This window comes from Erinaceus europaeus, chromosome 16, assembly GCF_950295315.1.
Source record: "Erinaceus europaeus chromosome 16, mEriEur2.1, whole genome shotgun sequence".
Classification (NCBI taxonomy): Eukaryota; Metazoa; Chordata; class Mammalia; order Eulipotyphla; family Erinaceidae; genus Erinaceus; species Erinaceus europaeus.
In genome coordinates, this window is record NC_080177.1 from 70380735 (window position 1) to 70402905 (window position 22171).

Consider the following 22171-nt stretch of genomic DNA (forward strand, 5'->3'; position numbering starts at 1 on the left):
AATTGTTAGTAGACAATACCCATCTGTTCTCTGAGTTATTATTTCAAAGCATTAAGAGGATTGCAGGCTGGGTCCTTTCAACCCTTGAAACATAACTCAGTGAGATGAGATCAACAAGCAATGTACATTTTAGTGGGTGACAATAGGGAATGATAAAAAATACGAGGTCTTCATTTTTCCTACTCAGCCATTCTGTACCTGTGCTTGGTGACACCTGGTGGTGGTGGCTGAGCCCCTTCAGCTGGTGTGGCCAATGGGCGGAGAGGACCAACAAGACCTGTACAGAAACCATGCGGTGCATGGGACACCCAGTCTCTTTTTGAAGAGACTGCAGATTTGGGGTGAGATTTATGATGCCTTTTATCAGCAACCGTGGCTCCTAAGAGGCATCTAAGCAAGCTGAGAACAAATATTTGCGAGGCCTTGGAAGTCAATTGTTCAGAAACGCCAAAACATATGTTGGTCAATGGGTTTGCTGTCACAACCCAGAAGATTGAGAGAGGGGAGGACGTTTCTTAGGCATGCAGCCTGCAATCCTAGCCTGGGAGTGCCCTGCAGGGAGACCAATTTGCAAGACTGGTATTTACTCTTTCATTTGACTTAGTGGCGACATTTACATAGTAATGCTTTCAGTTTAAGTTGGAATGTTATTTTAAACCCTATACATGCAGCACATAAAAGTGTCCAGATGAATTATCTTATGTGTTTACTGTTCTCAGTGTTTGTTCCTGTGCGTGTTTGAAACTGCTGTTTGCCAATCACTGCCTTCATTTTAACATCCTGTCAGTGGGCCCCTAGCAGGGAATATGTCTTCTTTCCCGGTGCCTCCAGGAACAAACTCCTGGGTTTTAGGATTACAGCATATTTCATACTAGCCCAAGCCATTTCTTTGAGGAAGTATCTAGGTTAGTGGCTTTCAGTTGTGGTGTTTTCATTTCCCAGCCTTAGAAACAGCTCATGGCTGGAGGGGGTATGTAATCCCTATGTCAAACATTTTTCATTTGAGTTCGAACAGAAAAAACATTGAATCTGACTGGTCTGGTGAATAGAGATATGGTGGGTAAACATCTCACCGTTTATTCAGATGTCACAAGCCAAGACAGTTTTACTGTCTATGACAACTTAATTTCTAACTCCACTTGTGATTTTTGCCTGGTATCTGATAACTTACTTTAAGCAAATATAGGATTTTTTTTTTCAGTTAAGTTATAATTTTAAGTCAGTTCAAAATTCTCTCTACTAATTTAATCTCCTCTTCTTTCTGCTTGGGGTAATATCCAAGTGCTTCAAGGCCTTAAAGAGGTTCCTAACTTTGACTGAGGCATCTGGCCCATGCTAGTACCTGCTGGGATATAGGGTATTGGGTTTGGTCTTCAGTGTTATAGTGTGTATGAATCGAGATGTCTGAGTCTCTGTAGGTTTTTGGTTATTGATCTGAGCTCTTCTTTATCATAAAACTGAGCCTTACTCTGCACCCCCTGATTCACTAAGGCTTTCTTAGTGAACTCCTGTGTTTTTTGTGAACGTGCAAAGGTTTATCTGCTCGAACACCAGTCTGGTGAGTAAAACTGAGGTTTAAAATTGATTTAAATGGAAGGGCTTTGCTTTATATGAAGGCACATTATTAAGAAGTGTCAATATGATTTGAATTCACCCTAACTTGAGATTATGTGCAAATACACTCAGGGATGAGAAGAGAATGCTTTTAAAGGTGATTGCATTGGTGATATTAGGGAGACAAAGTCAGACAGATTAATAATTAACAGTTCACAATTGTGTTGTCAGTGCCACAAGTGACTGACATTTCTTTGGTTTATAACCTATGTCATTAAGTTATAATAGCTAGAGCCATTGCCTAGATTTATTTATATATTTATAATTGGATAGAGACAGAGAGAAATGGAGAGGGGAGAGGGAGATAGGCAGAGACACCTGCAACTCTGCTTCACCAGGGGCTTGAACTTATAATGTTTATATTTAACCAGGTGCACTACTGCCTGACCCCCCTAAATATTTATATAAAGTGATTTTATTTTTATTTAAAAAGAACCAATAGTCATTAGTGATAGAAGCCAGAGTGGAATAATGTATGGAATCATTTAAGAATCGGGGAACTGGGTGGTGGCACAGTGGGTTAAGGGCACTTGGCACGAAGCACAAGAACCAGCACAAGGATCCCTGTTTGAGCCCCCAGCTCCCCACCTGTGGGGGAGGGGGGTCGCTTCACAGGCTGTGAAGCAGATCTGCAGGTGTCTTTCTCTGCCCCTCTCTGTCTTCTCCTCGTCTCTTGATTTCTCTCTGTCCTATCCAACAACGACAGTAATAACAAGAACAATAATAACAACAACGATAAACAACACGGGCAACAAAAGGGAGAAATAGCCTCCAGGAGCAGTAGATTCGTAGAGTCCCAGCGATAACTCTGGAGGCAAAAAAAAAAAAAAAAAAAAAAGAATTCAGGAATTGGAGCCGAGTAGTGAGTGATACGCCTGATTAAGTGCACAGGGGCTTGAGCCCCTGCTGGGGAAGTTTTTTGAGTGGTGAAGCAATGCTACAGTGTGTTCTCTTTCTCTGTCTCTCTCTTGCCTCCAGAGTTATCGCTAGGGCTCAGTGCCTGCACTAGGTAGGAATCCACTACTTCTGGAGCTCATTTTTCCCATTTTGTTGCCCTTGTTATTACCCTTGTTGTTGTTGCCATTGCTGTTGTTATTATTGGATAGTTACAGAGAGAAATTGAGAGAGGAGGGAAGGACAGAGAGGAGGAGAGAAAGATGCCTGTAGACCTGTTTCACGGCCTGTGAAACGAACTCCCTGCAGGTGTGGAGCAGGCTGTTCCAACCCGGATTCTTGAACCAGTCCTTGTACTTCCCGCCACGTGCGCTTCACCTGCTGCGCTACCGCCCGCCCCCCTTCTCCTTCGCTATCTCCTCTTCCTCTCTTGTTTTCTAGCTGTCTCTATCCAGTAAATAAATGAATGAATGAATGAATAAATAAATAAATAAATAAATAGAATTTAGGAATCCATGGGTCAAGCAACCAACAACACCTCTCGAAATTCTAAATGAACCAGAAGAAGCACTATTTCCTTCTAATTTGGGGGAGTGGTTCTCCTCCTGGTTTGGGGGCAGTTTCCACGTGCCTGAGAAGGGTTCTGATGGCACTGGGTAGGGACTCTGAAGACCTGCAGTGTTCCCTCTCTGTACTCCTCCAGGGGCATTCTAACTCCTCCTAGCTCATTGCTGTCTCCTCAACTCAGAGGAGCCACTGGATTCTGCTACCTTCAATTTCTTCCCTCTGTGCCACGGATAGAAAGTGTCAAGGCAATCAGTATTTTAGGGGGCCAACATTGGGACCCACTCTATTTGCTTCTCAGCTTTCAGAGACTACTGCCATTCAATGCCTAGTGCATAGTATCTTCAAGGTTGCTGCTTCATGTAACTTGTCTGGAGCATTTTATTACTGTTGTTATTTCAGACAGAAAGTAAATTTAACTTCTGTTGTTTCATTTTGGCTGAAGTCATAAATCTAGGTAATGTGGTTTAAATAAAGTTTTTTTTTTTTTTTTGTGGCACTGAGGCCTTACATGTGTGTCATTTCATTGATCCTAGACCGACTGTCTTATAGACATTCTTTTTTTAATTGAAGGTAGATAGGTAGAGACTTTAGTATTGTTCCACTATTCCTGGAGATGATTTTGTGTGGTCCTAGGGTTTGACCTCACGACCTTGAAGTTATACTCAGTGACCTATCTCCCAGCCCAGCTAGGTAGTATGTTTTTTAATGGTTTTTATCATTCATGTGACTGTACCCTAGATTTTAAAGTCAATATTTCTATTAATAGTTGTTTAAGTTTCTCCTTTTTCTACATTATTTTAAATATATTTTTCAATATCCAAGACCCCAGATTTGGGGGTCTACATATGGCAGACATGAGCATTGCTCTGGTGTATGTATCTCCTTCTAAAAATAAATGCATCTTAAAGATCAATTTCTCATAGGCGTTTAGAAAACACAAATCTTAGTATACATCTAATTTGTTTTCTAAGGAAAAGAGAAAGGAAATTTTAGGAAGGGGAATTCAAGAGTCAAAGGGAAGAGATTCTTTGTTATACTATATATCTCCGTATTCATTTTTTAGGACCGAAGAAGAAGTAGCTTTCTGCTAATGTAGCATTTCCTTAGCAGGAGTGAACCCCGGGAGGCCAACATTTACCACTAGGGATAAAGCCACTAATGACATAATAATCTTTTTTTAAATTTTTATTAGTGATTTAATAATGATTAACAAGATTGCAAGACAACAGGGGTACAATTCCACACAGTTCCTACCACCAGAGTTCCCTGTCCCATCCCCTCCACTAGAAGCTTCCCTATCCTTTGCCCCTCTGGGAGTATGGACCAAAATTCTTTATGAAGTGCAAAAGGTAGTAGGTCTGGCTTCTGTAATTGCTTGTCCACTGAACAGGGACATTGGCAGCTGGATTCATACCCGCAGCCTGTTTCTATCTTTCCCTAGTGGGGTAGGGCTTTGAAAAGGTGAGGTTCCAGGAAACATTGGTGAGGTCATCTGCTCAGGGAAGGCGGGATAGTGTCACAGTAGCAGCTGCAACCTAGTGGCTGAAAGGCAGTAAGAGATAAAGCAGTACAAATTGTTTAATAAACAGAAAACTAAATACAGAAATAGAGCAGATGAAACTAGGAGTCTTCACGTGTGAAGAAGTTAGGAAGACTATTTTAGCTATATTCCATAGGGTCCATGATTTTAGTAATATTTGTTTGAGCTTGATAGCTAACATGCAAGTGGAATAAAAATATTGTCTGGGAAGGTGGTATCAGAGTTTAGAATTGGGCTAGAAAGCTGGATTAGGGCAGAGAGTAACTTCCACACAGGAAGAAAGTATAGAAATACAATTAACTGCTTGCCCCATTGATCTGACCCAGGGCCTATATATATTTCTATTTAGCACAGGAGCCTGTGTAACTTCTTTGTCCTTGTCAGTTTGAGCTAGCAGTCCATGGTCACACCTGGGGACATTATAGGCTGTATTAATTTCAGTACCTGTCTGCCTTGAGTGGCATAGTAGTTTGACCCAGCCTCCATTTGGAGAGTGGGGTAGTCTCTGCCATTGCTGCTTTTCAGTGAGGGCAAGCAATGACCTAATAATCTGTCCTTGCTTCTAGGTCTTGGTCCACTAAATTTGTATCAGCTAGTGGGTCCTAACTGCTAAGAGGCTTGCTCTAATAGTCTTTTGGACTTAATGCTCTTTCACAGGCAGGCAGTGATAAGGGGAAGGTTGCTGCTTGTTTTTCTGTGTTAGTCTTGAAGCTGCTGGTTTTTCTTTTTTTTTGGCCTCCAAGGTTATCGCTGGGGCTTGCTGCCAGCACTACGAATACACTGTTCCTGGTGGCCATTTTTCCTTTTTATTCGATAGGACAGAAAGAAATTGAGAGGGAAGAGGGAGATAGAGAGGGAGAGAGAGATAGAGAAACACCTGCAGACTTGCTTCACCACTTGTGAAGTGATTCCCCCTGCAAGTGGGGAGCTGGGGGCTTACACCAGGATCCTTGCGTGGGTCCTTGTGTTTCATGCTACGTGCACTTAACCTGGTGTGCCACCACACAGTCCCAAAGCTGACTGTTTTTGCACTACATTGTCTCATTGTTGGGGCCAGAAATGCAATATTACCCAAAAGATTCCTCAGAAAGTTGAGTTTGATGAGAGGCGACTTCCCCGAGCATGCACCACTATAGAAGTGGGGACAGACCAGCAAAACATCCTTTTTTAGGGCCCGGGTCTTTTTATTAACAATATTTACAAAACATCAAAATTCCAGGTCTCAAGGGGTAGGTTTAGGTGTGAAGCAGAACAAACAATGGGCCAATGATTAAATGGCTTAAACAAGGTAGAGTGTGGTGACTGACTCGAAAGATAATAGATTTAAACTCAGCATGTGAATGACTGCTGCATGTCAGTAAGTTACTGATACTCAGGGGTTAAAACTTTATGTTCCAGGGAGTCTGGTGGTGGCGCAGCAGGTTAAGTGCACGTGGTGCAAAGCACAAGGACCCACGTGAGGATCCTGGTTCGAGCCCCCATCTTCCCACCTGCAGGGGGGTCAATTCACAAGTGGTGAAGCAGGTCTGCAGGTGTCTGTCTTTCTCTCCCCCTCTCTGTCTTCCCCTCCTCTCTCCATTTCTCTCTGTCCTATCCAACATCAATAACTAACAACAATAATAACCACAATGTTAAACAACAAGGGCAACAAAAGGGAAAATAAATAAATAAATATTAAAAAATTAAAAAAACAACTTTATGTTCCAGAACTGTTGCTATCCCTGAGCTCTTGCTCATTTAACCCAACTATGTTTGAGGAATATGCAGATAGCTTACCAGAAATGGAAACAGAACCTCTCAAGTACTGAGTTAGGTATTCAACCTGAAATCATCAAATATCTGCTTTAATTGTTCTCCTTCCTACACTACTTTATAGCAGAAACTATCTGACAAAGATTCAGGCTTTCCTATAAAGTTCTTTTTGGGTAGGCAACTTTACCCTCTTACAACTAAAATTAGTTCTTATCTCAGGTGGACAGATTTCCCCCTCTCTGACCCCAAATCCAAGCCCACATTACCGAACAGGTTAATTGCCAGACCTTAACACCCCACTTCAATCTTATTATATTGACTTTAATGTCTCAATTATGAATTAAGAACAGATATTTGCAAAATATCTTTGTAGAAACATAAATAATTTTTTTCTTCTAGATAGAGAGGCAGAGGGAGAAGCAGTAGGAGAGTGAAAAGGAGAGGTAGATAGATAAGATACATAGATGGACCAAAGCCCTGAGGCCTTCTTAACGTGTGGGGGCAGGCTTGAACCTGAATCACACACATGAAAAAGCAACACATTACTCAGCTGAGTTATTCTGCCAGCCCACAAATCAATGTTGTGTTGATACATGTCTTAAGTTTTTGAACAATATAGTTTATTAGTTAAGATATTTGCTGGTAGTACCAAAAAAACTGCAGCTCAGCTGTATTAATCTTTGGAAATATACAGTGCACCCCAAAGGAAATAAGTAAGAGAAATAGGAGAATGTAAAAACTGGGAAATGTAATACCACTATATTTCATAGGTAATAAGGAGAATGGAGGGTAGATATTTAATCTGAGGTTGAAGGAAACATTTCTTCTTAACATTTCAAAGAAATCTGAGAATAGAGCTGTAATGAAGCATAAAGATGTAAAAATACAGTAACATTGGTCGTTACTTTGTTAGTCATTCCCCAGAATATTTTATTTATCCTCTATTGAAAGAGAGGGTAGACATTGTGGGACAGCTTGGTTCAGCAAGTTGACGGATGCATGTCTCAGGAGAGAATGCCAGGAAATAAGCTCTTTGGTAGTTCTAAAAACTGGGTTTAGAGTGGGATGGTATTGAATTAGCTGAATGGTAGAAGGCTGCAAGGCCAGGCTAATGACAACTGGGTATGGGAAGGTAGCAATTTGGTGCTGGCTCAATTGCATGGTTGTACTTGAAATTTTACAAGAGAAAAAAGTGTCATCTTGAAGCTTATTAGGAAAATAATGTGCATTCAATTCCTAGATGACTACATTCATTTTGATTTACATTTCTTTCTCTTTCTTTCTTTTCTCTCTCTCTTTTTTAGAAAATACTTATTTTGTCATCTCAGTATTGCTAGAATCTTCTGCTGAAAGCAGGGTGTATATGATTATCCTGATTTTCCAAGTGATGAGCCAAAGCTGAAAGTGACTAAGTGATTTTCTGAAGTTATGCTACCAGGTCTGTGGTAAAACTAGGATTCGGACTATAGTGATTTGCCTTTTAGACTTTGCAAAGAGATTGTATAACATGAGCCTAGAAATACTATTATATACATGTTTATGTTTTAAAAAGTACTTTCTTTTAACTTTTTAAAAGTTTTTATATATATCCACAGTTAATTTTATGTAACTATTCCGGGAGGGCAAGGGGGAGAGAGAAAGTGTAGGGTCTAATGACGTGATTAATAGAAATAAGATATAGTGTAAGACACATGAGCCCGAGCTGAACTCAGTCTCTCCTTATTTTCTAGTAGTTGCCAGTATCCCAGCATCATCCAGGAGCTTGAATGTCTAAGTGCTCTTATCAGTAGCTGCTGATTTTATGGCTGAGGATCAGGTGCAGAACAGCCACAACTGATGGAGAAAACGGTTCCCCCACACGTTCATTCATTTGACTAGAGGAGGGCAGTGATTTCTACCAGAAACAAGTGGACACACGTGAATGATTAGTTTTGGCATCTTTACACTTTAGAATCTTTCTGTGCACCTGAGAATCTTTCACAGAACAAGCATTTGAGGATGTTGAAAAAGCTGGGCTGGAGAAGTCTGACTCTGTTAACTCTCTGAGGAGATTTTTTTTTAATGTTTATTTATTTTCCCTTTTGTTGCCCTTGTTTTTTTATTGTTTTTATTGATGTTGTCATTGTTAGGACAGAGAGAAATGGAGAGAGGAGGAGAAGACAGAGGCAGGGAGGGAAAGATAGACACCTGCAGACCTGCTTCATCATCTGTGAAGTGACTCCCCTGCAGGTGGGGATCTGGGGGGTCGAACCGGGATCCTTATGCTGGTCCTTGCGCTTTGCATCACGTGTGCTTAACCCGCTGCCCTACCGCCAGACTCCCTCTGAGGAGATTCTTAACTATATTTGTGCTGTCTCCTTATTTTCACCTGTGGGTTTATTAGATGGAAAGATGCTTGATTTTTGAAAAGGATTAATGGGCTGTCAGACACATAAAACATTGATCCCTTCAAGCTCCATTTAAGATGATAAAGGTAAATTCACATGTACCAACAAATGTACTTGCTGTAAATCATTAATACTCCTCACATAAAAAATAAAAAAGAGAAAGAAAGAAAAAAAGTAAAAGGAAGGAAGGAAGGAAGGAAGGAAGGAAGAAAGAAAGAAAGAAAGAAAGAAAGAAAGAAAGAAAGAAAGAAAGAAAGAAAGGAGCATGCTGATGTCAATGGTCCATGTGGAATTTTATTCTGTGTTACCAGGCAGGTTTAGTATCTTTGATGTCAGTATAGGGTCTCCCTGTTATTGCTCTAGCCTCTGGGGGGGGGGGGGTTATGGCCTTGGAGAATTCCTTTCCTCTTAGTTTTCAAAGAAAAAGAAAGATTTATGCTCCCCCCAAGTTCCCTGCCTTCTTCTTCCAACCATGTGCTGTTTTGTAAGTAGCAAAATGGTAGCTGCTGTCACTGAGCATGGCTTCTTAAGTTTTGAGACCTTTTATTCCACACCCACTTGTGGCCAAGAGAGTTACTTAAGGAGTTACAGTTGTGAGGTAGGAGATATTTTTATCCTGAATCACCAGGCTGTTTAATTTTTTTCTTTTTTTTTTTTACTTTGATGTCAATATAGGGTCTCCTTGCTGTTGTTCAAGCCTTTGTGGAACAAAGTCACAGTTGTAAACTGGTGAGTTTTTAGGTGACTTTTATTATTATTATTATTGTTGTTGTTGTTGTTCCTAACAGTTACTGTCACTTTAATTCAGAGCTGGAAGTGGTGCACCTCAGCTGCTTATCTCCCTATTTAGCACCAGCTATCCCTGAGTATGGGTTTTAGTCCTGGGAATCTCTCCCAAGCCCCTTTTCTATCCATGAGCTACAAAGGTCTGTACTCACCTGTGGCGTGGTGAATTTGAAGGAATCCTGGTTGCATTCTGTTGAGTTTCCAGGTGATTTTTGTTACTTCTTCTAGTTACAGGGAGAGCAATATGAGTCTGCTGTTACTCTGTAGCCACAGCTCCAGAAATCCAACCTACAGAAATCTTTTTTTTTGGATGAATGTGTTTGGTTCCTTAGTATATACCTCCAGGAGAGGAATTGCCAGGTGATAGGGTAGGCTCATTTCTAGTCTTCTGAGAGTTCTCCAGACTACTCTCCAGAGAAGTTAGACAAATTTACACCCCCCTCCCAGCAGTGCAGTGTTCTTTACTGTTCCTCCCAGTGTTCCTCTACCCCTGCAGCTTCTCCAGCATTTGTTGTTACTACCCTTTCTGATGTAAGACATGTTCATAAGAGTAAAGTGGTAGCTCATTGTCTTCATTTACATTTCTCTGATAATCAATTACTTGGAATATTTCTTCTCTCTCTCTCTCTTTTTTTTTTGATGAATCTTCTGTTCTTATCCTCTCCCCACTTATGGATAGGGTCATTTGTTTTTATGTTGCTCTTTGGTGAGCTCTTTATATATTTTAGTTATTAGATTTTTTTTCTTTAGTGGAGACACATAGCTGTTTTTATCACTTAAAAACAGGAAGCTCAAGACACATATCAGCTGTCATTGAGAGCCACTGGGACAGCTGCACTGACTGACCCCAGGACTGACTCCTTTTAAGGGGAAGACATACTTCTGAGAGCAGAAGGGCAAGTCTCTGCATGTCCTTCATGTCTTCCACTCTGTGGATTCTCTCTTCAGCAGTAACAAAGGACAGTGTCTTCACTTATATTCCCTTGAAAGCAGAACAGAATACAAAGGTGTAAAGGCCGAGTGTTCATTTGTGACATGATCCCAGAGGGCAGGAGTAAGTGGGCAAGGGAATAGAATCAGGCAGTGGGAAGAACCAAAGGTGAGTTACAGAGTTGCTGACCACTGTCACACTCATGTTTGACCTTTCTGGAAACTTGTGAGGAGACTTATGAACCCTGTCTTAGACTTTCCACTTATGGGTGTGTAGGAGTCTGGTGAAGATAACACCATTCACTTTGGTTTTTCTCTCATTGCTCAAAAATGGTCTTGAGATTGTATGTTTCATGACAAGAGTACCTATCAAGTTCCAAGGTGTCTCCAAACTTTGATGTCAAATAAAACTTGTTTAGGAAGTAAGGGTCACACCTCTCTAGTCTTAGTCATAGCTGCTAAGATAAAGTGCTGATGTGTTACACATGCATCCAGCCAGAAGGAGACTGCAGATGTCTGGTTGTCACAAGAATGACTGCAAAAATGGTGGGGTGGATGGACTGTGAATTATGCCAAGAAGCATCTGATACAAGCACAAGAAGCATCTTTCCAAGGTGGTTGCTTTTTTTTTGGTTCCACATTGTGGCTCCTAGCTACTATTTGTTTTCCTGCAGCTTAGATCCAAGAGCCACTGTTGACACTGAAAAAAAAAAAAAAAAACAACAAAGTGACAGCTTCATTTTCAGCTTTGGCCTTAAGTCTGGGCCAGGTTTATCCACTGGTGAAGACATCATTGGCTAAACCTCACTGCTGCTGTTTTCCACTGTTTCAACTGTTAATAACATGAAAGATATTAGAACAGTCCCTTTAGACGCATCAAGTTACAGCCCTGGCTTCTCGTCAGGAGTAATGGACTTGAAATGAAAATTCATTGATGTAAGAAGGACTGAGAAATTTACAGCCACATCTGAAAATAGTAGAGATAGATTTTTGGAGAATCTTCTTGACCCTCAGGAAAATAGAAGAGAAAAAAAAAAGAGACAATGAAAAACAAGTTATTGGTGAGTGACACTAAGTTTTTGATAGATCCTTCAGGCAACCATGACACTCACTTTTATTTTAATACTATTTTGGACATCTCCTGCTAGTGCTGGTAAGAATAACTGACCTGGGTAGTGTGCTTACATTGTCACATGCATGGCCTGTAGCTGAGCCTGATCCTTACTGTACTGGAAGAAACTTTGGTGATACGGCTTTTCCCCCCCTCTCTATCTCTTTCTTCCACACCTCCTAAAGCTTTAGGACCGGCTTTGTGCCTTGATGCTTTTTGTCTGAATAAATTGCTATAAAACTGTCTCTTTATTAGCAGAAATTCATGTAAGACTCATTATCTTTAGACATAAGAAATTTCCATAAGTTATCGATAGTTGAATGGTATAAATTTTAAGCAAATGAAATGAAATCATCTCTGATGAATGTTTGTCCTTGATGTGAAATGGGATTTAGAAGACAAGACCTACCTCTCTCTTTAACGGGAGAAGAGGACAATGTTCCAAGACTCAAGAATTGACAAAGGAGAGGAGAGTCAATGTACTAGGACAGAAGAAGGTAGTGAAGATGGTTCCTAGAAATGGGGAAGCAATAGGCTACTGAGAAACCATATCCCTCTCTAGAGGCATGGAGGTAGGATCAGACCCTTTCAAGTTGAGCACCCATTCTTGTTCCCATTGACAAGCCTGCATCTATAGATGGAATGAACTTTGCAGTAAACAACCTTTTACTTCTAATTCTTCCAGATCCTAATTCTGTGAAGTATCAAAGGTCCATATACTCATAATAAAGTTTAGAACAGCCATGAGGGGATCAGCAATACCTAGAATCATTTAGTTAAATCAGGCCTATTGTGTGGGACAGTCTTCCAGCCAATCTTCTTTTTTACTTGATTCTCCTTTTGTTCCCTCACTACTCTATATACTTCCTCTGCAGTAGATAAACTAGTAAAGTTTTTACAAAAGGACAGGAGGGTCATGATGAAGAAGAGAATATTTTACGCTCTCACATAGCACCTCCTGCCTGTGAGTTCTAGGATGCTGGTGTGGAATAGTACTCTGAAAGTTTTTTTTTTCTCTAATACCTTAAATCTCTTTGGAAGACACTTGCATTTACTACCTGATAGGACTCATAGTCAACGACTGCCACCTCTCCAGATTCAAAGGAGGTCTTGAAACTTTACATCAGGCTCAACCTGACGCTGTTGACTGGCTACGGAAGAAGGGCAAACGCTAGAAGAAGAAGGACTCATTTATCTGAGGCATGGCCTGAATAAAAGGTATTTCAATACTTGTTCATTCATTTTTTCTCCTGACAATGGGCCTAGATACCCTTCAATACATAAATGAAAAACAAGGGAATTTAGTAGGCTATTCAACAGTATCCCATGTGCATTCTGTCCTGAATTCATTCCCTCCTACCACCATATTTAAGAGTGGCGAATCCAAATAGTAGTCAATGATATATAAATAAATTCAGTTGAAATTGATGAGTGCCTGCTAATGCCATTGTTTCAAGAGTTTGTGTGTGTGTAAACACTGTCTAGTTGACTTGACTCTGTAAAATAAAATTCCAGAGGGTGCTATCATATAGAATATCACATGAAAGAACCCCCCACACACACACCGAAATATAGCAGGGAGGTAATCCTTGGGAAAATCTTGTGTCTCTGTGTACCAGAAAATGTGGTCACTCTTAGTGCTTCATTTACAAAGACTCTTCAGATTCTCCATCCAATGGTAGTGATTTTTAAGGTGAATAAATGAAACTCTGAAGCGCTTCTCTGAGTTTATTTAGAGAATGAGGATGTTGTGATTCTGAAAATATTTCTTCTTCCCTCAGTGCTTTGTTTTAGCAGGTGCAATATTAGTCTTTCCACAGGCACTTTTTAGGTTTTTATGCATGTGTTATCCTACAAGAGATTTAGGCACTCCCTTAATAAGGAATGTAACCAGGACATATGCTAATTCTACTGAAAAAATTTTAAACCTGAGTTACCTCAGGGCTGATGCAAAAAGAGCTCATTTAAATTTTAAGTAAGACTGTAAGGCAATCCCTTGGAGCTTACTTTACTGCCAGTGAATCATTTGCATTTATTTGGTGATTTGAACATGAAAATCTATAGCTTTATAAATTAGATATGCGTTCCTATTAATAGTAACATTAAAGTATCCCCTTAAAATAGCTCTTTTCTGAATGTATGCTCAGTTGTTGACTGTTTCAAAGACAAAATTATCAGCAGAATAATATGTCACTGCCTCATATTTTGAATATTTCCTTGATCTAAGTTATTCCCTTCCCAGTTCAAACCACTATACAAATATATCTATATATTTGTTTGAGGTATTTTAACAGTTTACTCAATGTTCTTTCTTCCTTTTCTCTCACTCTTCTCTTTTTTATCTACATTCCACACAAGAGTAAGAAATATTGCTCAAAAGGTAAATCACACCATGCCCCTGACCTATTTATAATTCTCCAGTCGCTACTCATTATACTTAATATAAATCTCAAATCTGACTCACCATGTCTTGTGTCAGATTCTCTATGGCCTTTCTTAGGGATCATTTATACCAACCTCTGTCTCAACTATTATGCTTTTTGTACCTGTTCTCAGAGTACACTGGTTTTTCCCCATTTTAAGCTGTTTGTGTTTATTTCTCCTGTGCCTAGAATAATTTCTCCCAATACAACCTTTCTGTCGTGTTCTTTTGAGTTCATCTTAAAAATCATCTTAGAGAATTTTTTTTTTTGAGAATTTTTCTCTATTTGATAACAGTATGCTTCACTCACACTCTTACATATCATCTTTTATTTCCTCTGGATATTTAAAACATTTGACTTACCTTATTATTTTCTAAACCTTCATTTACTATTGGATAGGGACAGCCAGAAGTTGAGAGGAGAGGGGAAGAAAGTGAGGAAGAGACAGAGAAACATCTGAAGCACTGCTTCACTACTTGCAAAGCTTTCACCCTGAAGGTAGGGATTTAGGGTTCGAAACTGGGTCCTTGCACGTTGTAACACATGTTCAGCCAGGAGCACCACCACCACTGGCCCCCCAGGCTTACCTTATTCATTGGAGTATTTATTCCATATACGTAATTTTTTTTTGTTTATTTTGTTCACTGCTATAATTAAGAGACTTAGAATATAACTAATTAGTAGGTTTAAAAATATCTGCTTGACAAATATTTACAAAGTGATTTAATGTGTTTATTTCTGTATTTTTATTTTTCTTTCTTCATGATCTTATGATTGGAGGGAACTTTACCTTGCTCATTGTTTTGTATCATTGTCTTACTGGTGCCTACCTCACAATAGACTCCCCATAAACATGAGTACACAAGTAAAAAAGCACCATTTCTAGTATTCTCTGTGCCTCTGCAAAAATATTACTTTCCTACACCCATTAAGCAATCATTTGACTTGACATTTTAATGAAAAGGTCTCTTCTTGCTGAGGAAGAGTTTCATTCTTATTAATTCCTTACAAATATCAGAATAGCAAGTTGTACCTATTCATTTCCCAGGCAATAGCCTTATCCCAGGACAAGGTGTGTGTACACTCAGGAACTTAACCATTGGATGAGCAGTAGAAACTACCAAGCCATATACGCCTGATGCCGGTGCCCAAGCACACTGAATTTCTGAAGCCTGGAGGTGCTTTCTACCTATACAGAAACTACTGAGTCAGAATGTTAGAATATCAGAGGAAACGACAGAATCCTAGATCTGTTCAGAAAGAAGAGGAAAGTCATGGAAGAGAAAGTTTCAAGATAGCATCAAACTTTTTTTTTCTTCTTCTTCTTCTTTTTTAATTTTTTAGGTAGAGACAGTCAGAAATGGAGAGGGAAGGGGGTGACAGACAGGGAGAGAGACAGAGAGACACCTGCAGCCCTGCTTCACCACTCTTGAAGCTTTCCCCTTGCAGGTGGGACCGGGGGCTCGAACCTGGGTCCTTGCACTCTGTAACATGTGCGCTCAACCAGGTGCACCACAACTGGCCCAGCATCAAACTTTTTAATAGCAGTCCTGAATACTAGGAAACAGTGGAACGCTGCCTTTAAAATATAGGAGAGGGCTGCAGAAGGAACAACTAAGTGCTTCTCACCATTCTTATTAGACAGAAATCACTGAAAACTATTTTTCTTTCCCATAAGTGGAAAGACCAAGAGAATTTCAACCTATAATTTTATATCTAGTCAACATAGCAATCAAGTGTGAGGGTAAAATAAAGATATTTTTAGACATGCAAAGATCTGAGAAAAAATATCTCATGATCCTTTGTTATGGAGATTTTGGAGAACTGTTTTTAGCACAAAGAAGAAATAAAACCAGCAATGAAGATAAATGACATTCCAGATGCAAGATAGCTAACACAATGAGTAATGGAAAAGAAAAAGTTCTCGAATGATACTTGTGTATAAGCCCAAGGAGCAACTGGTTCCAACATGGTTAATGGTAAAATTCAGAGTCAGGGAATCTTTAGGGGAAAAACAAAACCAAACCGAACCCTGATACTCTACCGGATGTGCTTGGAGCATATGGGAGAAACTATGAATAACTATTTTTAAAATCTTTTCTGAAACTCAGAGAAAAATAGATCATTGTTATAGACCAATAAATGAGGCAATTATGAATACAAATTGTATCAGAAAGAAGAGTAACTAGTGTTCTTGTGTTTGGGCAGTAAAAATATTTGCATGGTCATAATTATATATGTACTGATGATCAACACAGAACAATAGTAGTGTTCTATAAATATATTAGGACAGGGATAATAGTGCTATGCTGCCATAAAAGGAAGTAAATAGATGATGTCTAAGGTATGTTATTTAGAAATTGCTAGAATCGAATTGGAGTGGAAGTTGGTGGTAGAGTGTTATTATAGTTCTCTTGAGAGAGGGAACAGATCTTTGGATGTGAGGGCGATCTGGCTGCAACATCTGTCACCCCATTGATCACCAGGGTTGATTCAGCTGATCTGGCTGGCTTAGGTGGGTGTCCCCTTCCTCCCCCCTCACTGCTCCATGTGTGTCCCTCATGAAGCTGCTCACTAGGTCGAAAAGGATGGCCTTCCCCGAATAGAGAGGGGAAACAGATCTTTGTAATATTATTGACTTTCTGAATAGTGCAGGTAGCACTTTGATTAAAAACTTTGATTTTAAAAGAAATGGACTTAGTTACTAGCTGAAACTTATACTTAATTTTGTTGAGTAACAAATAATACCTATGTTTCAACATAAGAATTCCACAGGCTGGGTGGTGACTCACTTGGTTTAGTGCTCCTATTATTATGTATAAGTACCCAGGTTGGAACCCCTACCTGAAGGAGGAAAGCTTCATGAGTGGTAAAGCAGTGTTGCAGTGTCTTTCTTTCTCTCTCTCTCTCTCTATCTCTCCTTCCTCTCAATTTCTCTTTGTTCTATCAAATAAAATAAATAAAGTTTAATAAAAAAAGAAAAGAATTCCAGTGGGGACAGGAGATAATTATTTATGGAATCTTTAGTGATACAAAGGTAGTGAAAAGTGATTGAGACTGAATTTAGCATATTCTTTCATGGATTTTCACAAACGGAAATTTTTTTTTAAATCTAATTTCTTTTTAATTTATAAAAAGGAAACACTGACAAAACCATAGAATAAGAGGGGGTGAAACTCCACACAATTTCCACCATTAGAACTCCATATCCCATCCCGTCCCTTGATAGCTTTCCTATTCTTCAACCCTCTGGGAATATGGACCCAGGGTCATTGTGGGATGCAGAAGGTGGAAGGTCTGGCTTCTGTAATTTCTACTCCACTGACTCCCAGCCTCTCTCTCTCTTTCCCTAGTGGGGCAGGGTTCTGGGAAATCAGAGCTCCAGGACATATTGGTGGGGTTGTCTGTCCAGGAAAGTCTGGTTGGCATCATCTGGCATGCTGGCTGAAAAGAGAGTTAGCATATAAAGCCAAACAAGTTATTGACTAATCATGGACCTAAAGGCTGGAATAGTGCAGATGAAGGGCTGGGGGGGGGGGGGTCCTCCATTTTGTAGATAGCTAGTAGGCATATTTTAGTTATATTCCAAAGGCCCTGTGGCTATACTAGCTTTTTTCCTGATCCTGAAATCTGATATGCAAGTGGATCCAAGTTATTGTCTGGGGGAGATGATGTCATGGCTGGAAAAAGGACCAGAAAGCTGAATCAGGGAAGAGAGTAGCTCCCAAATATGGGAAAGGGATATACATTTTGTTCACTGTAAACCCCATCGATTTGATGTAATACAGATTTTCATTAGGGATTACCGGATGAGAAACTTAGAATCTCAGTGTGTCTGTACAAGTGTGGGTGTGTGCTCCAAAGAAGTTCTTGAGCTTTGTCACAACAACTTTCATTAGTTCTGCACAAGTCAAACTATAGGCCATTGTATCAGGCATTCTTCTAAAGCCACTCTTAGATTTCTTCTTAAGATAGCCCCCCCCCAACCTATAATTGCTGGGCATCATGAGGAAAAACAATGGCAACTAAAGTATTATCAAGTTCTTGTTATTTAGAGCCTATTTTTCCTTCAAAGATTTGTGGCACTAGTTCATATCTGAACTCAACACTGAGCTTTAGCAGACTCACAGTGCATCTAACCCCAATGCTAATAATCACTCTAATCAAATTCTATGTGTTTTATCATTGTTGTGATGAGCTCATATACTCTCCACAAGTAGTTACTGTGGTTAGGTCTCTTTCCATTTTTATAACTGAGGAAAAATGGAGGCATAGAAGAATAACTTAGCCGAGATCATCCATCCCATTAGTCAAGGCGGAGAGTGCACCATTTATTACTTTTGCATTTTGGCTATTTAGCTCTTGAATCTGAATATTCTACTTCCAGTATTACCATATGAATTTTTCTGTTTCCTCATGTGAGGATGAAGCTTTAGGGATCAGAGATGCGCTAAGTGGGGGCTATCCTAAATTTTAAAAAGTAAACAAATTTACATTGTTTTTTTTTTTCAGTGACCATGACGAATAAGACTGGGCAGACAAGAATGAGAAGAAGGGATGCTTCAGCTTTTCTTTTTCCTTTATTGGGGGATTAATGTTTTATAGTCGACAGTAAATACAATAGTTTGTACATGTATAACATTTCTCAGTTTTCCACAGAACAATACAACAAAGGCTTCAGCTTTTCAGTTTGAGTACAGACCTCAAATGCAAAGGGCATACTGTGTCTTCATGGCACAGAGGTAGGTGGCAGAGTCACTGGGCTGGGAGGCTGTGATGTGCAGGGTGCTGAGTCTTTCCTCTGTGTTGATCAAAACGCACAATCTTCCTTCCTCCTTCATCTCTAAGCTCAGAATAAACAAGCGCACCATGCTGCCACCAGGATTCTGTCGAAACCAGTGTAAAGTGGTCATTCCCACGGTGTAACTGCAGTTGACTGTGACTGATTCCCCTTCCCTGGCACTCAGGTATTGAAGACGCTGCTCCGCTCCATTTTTGTCATTTGCCCCTGCTCTCACAGATATTTGCAAACACAGAATTTATTGTTAGTATTTTACACATTCCTTTCCTTTACCCACACCCCCAAGGGCACCCTACATTAGTAATATGGACTGCCTTTGAAAATATTCCTGTAGTGTAGTCTTCCCATTCTCATATCCATCAAGTCCTCCACTTACAGTTTAACGGAAACCACAGAACAGTCAACAAAATTTGTGATGTCTTCACCATTATTACGGCAGCTGAGCTCTGGCAGGTTTCTGTTGTAGGATTTGGAATATATCTTAGTCGGTCAAAAGATTCTTTGATTATGTTAACTTTTTTGTGTGTTTCCCTTAGAAATTAAAAGGATTTCTCCACCCATGAGAAGCAGTACACACTATTTATAGTCCTACTCATGTACAGCTTGGACCCTCTAAACAAAATGCTCATATTGCCACCTAGTGGCAAGGTATACAGCCCTAAGTTATGTGGATCAAATATTCTGACCTAAACACCCAAGAGAAATCTTGAGCTAAAATAGCATGACTCAGCTGGGAGTCTTGGCAGGAGAGGTAGGTAAGGAAGGGTATACAGATATGATGACTCTTAGACTTAGACCAGTTATGCTGGATCAAATAGAGAATGACCACCAGTGCACATCTTGACATATTTCTAAAAGTCCAACAAATGTTTAGTCTTCACACCCTGCCTTTTTACATTTTATTATTATCATCATCATCATCATCATCATCATCATCATCATCATCATCATCACAGGTCTTCATCACTCCAGGCTGACAGAAAGAGAGAGAGAGAGAGAGAGAGAGAGACATTGATCAGAGAGCCAAGGCTTTTAAAGGGCAGACCCGGAAGTGGCAAGTCAGAAATGGAAATGTTTAGGAAATGGGTAGAGAAAGGCAAAAGGAGCTGGAAAGGTAGGAAAATCCTTAGCAACTGTTGCAAAGGTTTTAACTGGTAGGATTAATAATGTCCTGCAGGCAGGGAGGTTCTTGAGGGTAGAAAGAAGATAGATCAAAGGAATGGAATGAGTAGGGATCTTTCAGGCAAAATAATGATTATGTAGATAGGCTATAGTATCAGGAATGCAGGGTGGAGCAGGGGGAGCTGGATTAATGTTTTAAGGAATGCCAGGCTCCTGGAGCAGAAAAATGCAGGGTGCTTTGTGAGGCTTCCCATAATTTCCTGACATCTCCCCCTTTCTTTTTATCTAGTGGCCATAGTATCAGGACTGTGGGGTGCTTTGTGAGGTAGGGAGTCTGATAAGCTGGGGAAAACCTTTGGGGTTACTCCTGTCCCTCCTTGCTCAACCTCTTGGTAGAGAGAGAGACTGACAGGATAGACACACTCCCGAGGTCAAGCCCTGCCAGGCTCTACCACAGCCTCACAGTTTCCCAACAGACCTCTCCCATCTCAATTTCTCTCTGTCCTGTCCAATAAAAAGGGAAAAAAATTCTGCCATGAGCAGTGGATTCCTAGTGCAGGCATCAAATTTTAGAAATAACCCTGGAGGAGAAAAAAAAAAATAGAGATTTATAGTTATTCTTTACTCAATTTCATTTTGGCAGTTTCGATCCACATATTATCATCTACCATAACTATTTTAATGCTATTCTATTTGAAATTTGATGACAAAAACTTTTGTGACAAAAACTTTTTTTGATGACAAAAACTTTTTCATAGAAGATGCTAGGATAAAGGGTAAAAAGCATGTGGTACATCCACAGATACATTTTAAAAATTGAATTTGTCCATTTTTTATTTGAGGACCCATCAACTATAGCTTTTCTCAGAAAGTTAAGAGAAAAGTTAATATGGTTTGGAGCTGTGTGGGCTTAAAATTTTAGTCTTAGCTCTACCATTTACTAGATAGTGGATTTTGAGAAGATACCACACTCCAGCCTTTAGTTGCTTGTAAAATGGCAAGTTTGTGATTTTTGTGCTGAGGGTTATAGATAACAATGGAATTACCAAAACAATGATTATGAATGTAAACTTGGGGCTGCCCTACCTGAATTTATATATGCTAGGCTTCCTCTTAGCAACTGTGTTCTTGGGCAGGGTTGTTTCTTTGCACACTCATTTCTTTGGTGTTAACAATTGTATCTACTCCATGGAACTTCAGTGAAAACTAAGTAAATTAATGAATATGACTTACTTAGAACATTAAACACTTCATATATTTTAGCTTATTTTAGTTACTATTGATAGTACAGTAGGGTCTATAATAGATATATTACTTAACAAATTACTTGTAATATTATTTTATTATTCTCCTAATGATATAGTGAGAAAGAAAGCAATTAAATGTCTCACATACATTTGAGTTAAGTTTGTGTTAGTCCCTCAGTTTTAACAGTTTCATTAACAGATGGTCTTAGTGAACTTATTCCAGTTTATAGTGACTAGACATACCTGTTAATAAGCTTCTGTAGAATTTTCTGGATGTCAGTTCAGTTTATTGTGTTTATGGATTTCAGATTCCTTCTCTCCCCATGAATTTTGTATAATGTGTCTCATCAACTCATCCCTGAAATTTCTTTTTGCAGTTTGGAAATTCATTTAAATGATCCAGTAGATCTGATTATATTGAAGACATCTAGGTCTTCTCTGAACAATTCTTCCTGTGTCATACTTTCCCATTTTCTCATATTTTTCTCTTCCAGTGTGAAAATTATTATGCCAGAAGGAGAATAGATAATGAAATCAGGAGCTGAGATACTCTACCCTGTCAAAGTTAAATGTTCTAACTTTTCTTCCTTACCTGTCAATTTTATTCTCTTTTCTTTAATATATGAATCCACCTTATTCCCCAGAACACTATTTTCCCCCATGAATAGTGCTGAAGTGCCCTTTATAAAGTACTTCATAGTTTTTTGAAGCTTTAACTTCATTCTGGGTTTTCACTTATTAATGCTTTCTTTAAAGACTATCTTGAACTACTGGGTGGTTTCACTAATATGTGGAATATAAATAATGTGAACTTGCAAAAAAAAAAAAAAAAAAAGGAAGTAGCTAACCTCTTAGACCTTGGGACCTTGGGAGAACTGTGGTAGTTATCCTTGGGTATATGGGTCATGTGGGGAGGAGTAGGCACAGAACTTTGGTGTGGTGTGGAACAATACCTCCTATTATCTTTATTCTTATTATTTATTGCCACCAAGATTAT

General features: G+C 39.5%; 1 protein-coding gene and 1 gene segment (V, D, J or C); both read right to left on the bottom strand.

The window, feature by feature from the left end:
• Positions 1–22171, bottom strand: part of LOC103125982 (T cell receptor alpha chain MC.7.G5-like) — a 578475-nt gene that overhangs the window by 245624 nt on the left and 310680 nt on the right. The gene's annotated exons all lie outside the window — the stretch shown is intronic.
• Positions 18610–19305, bottom strand: LOC132533484 (T cell receptor alpha variable 41-like). The segment is given in 2 exon segments: positions 18610–19012; positions 19182–19305. Coding segments are annotated over 2 exon segments (357 nt in total).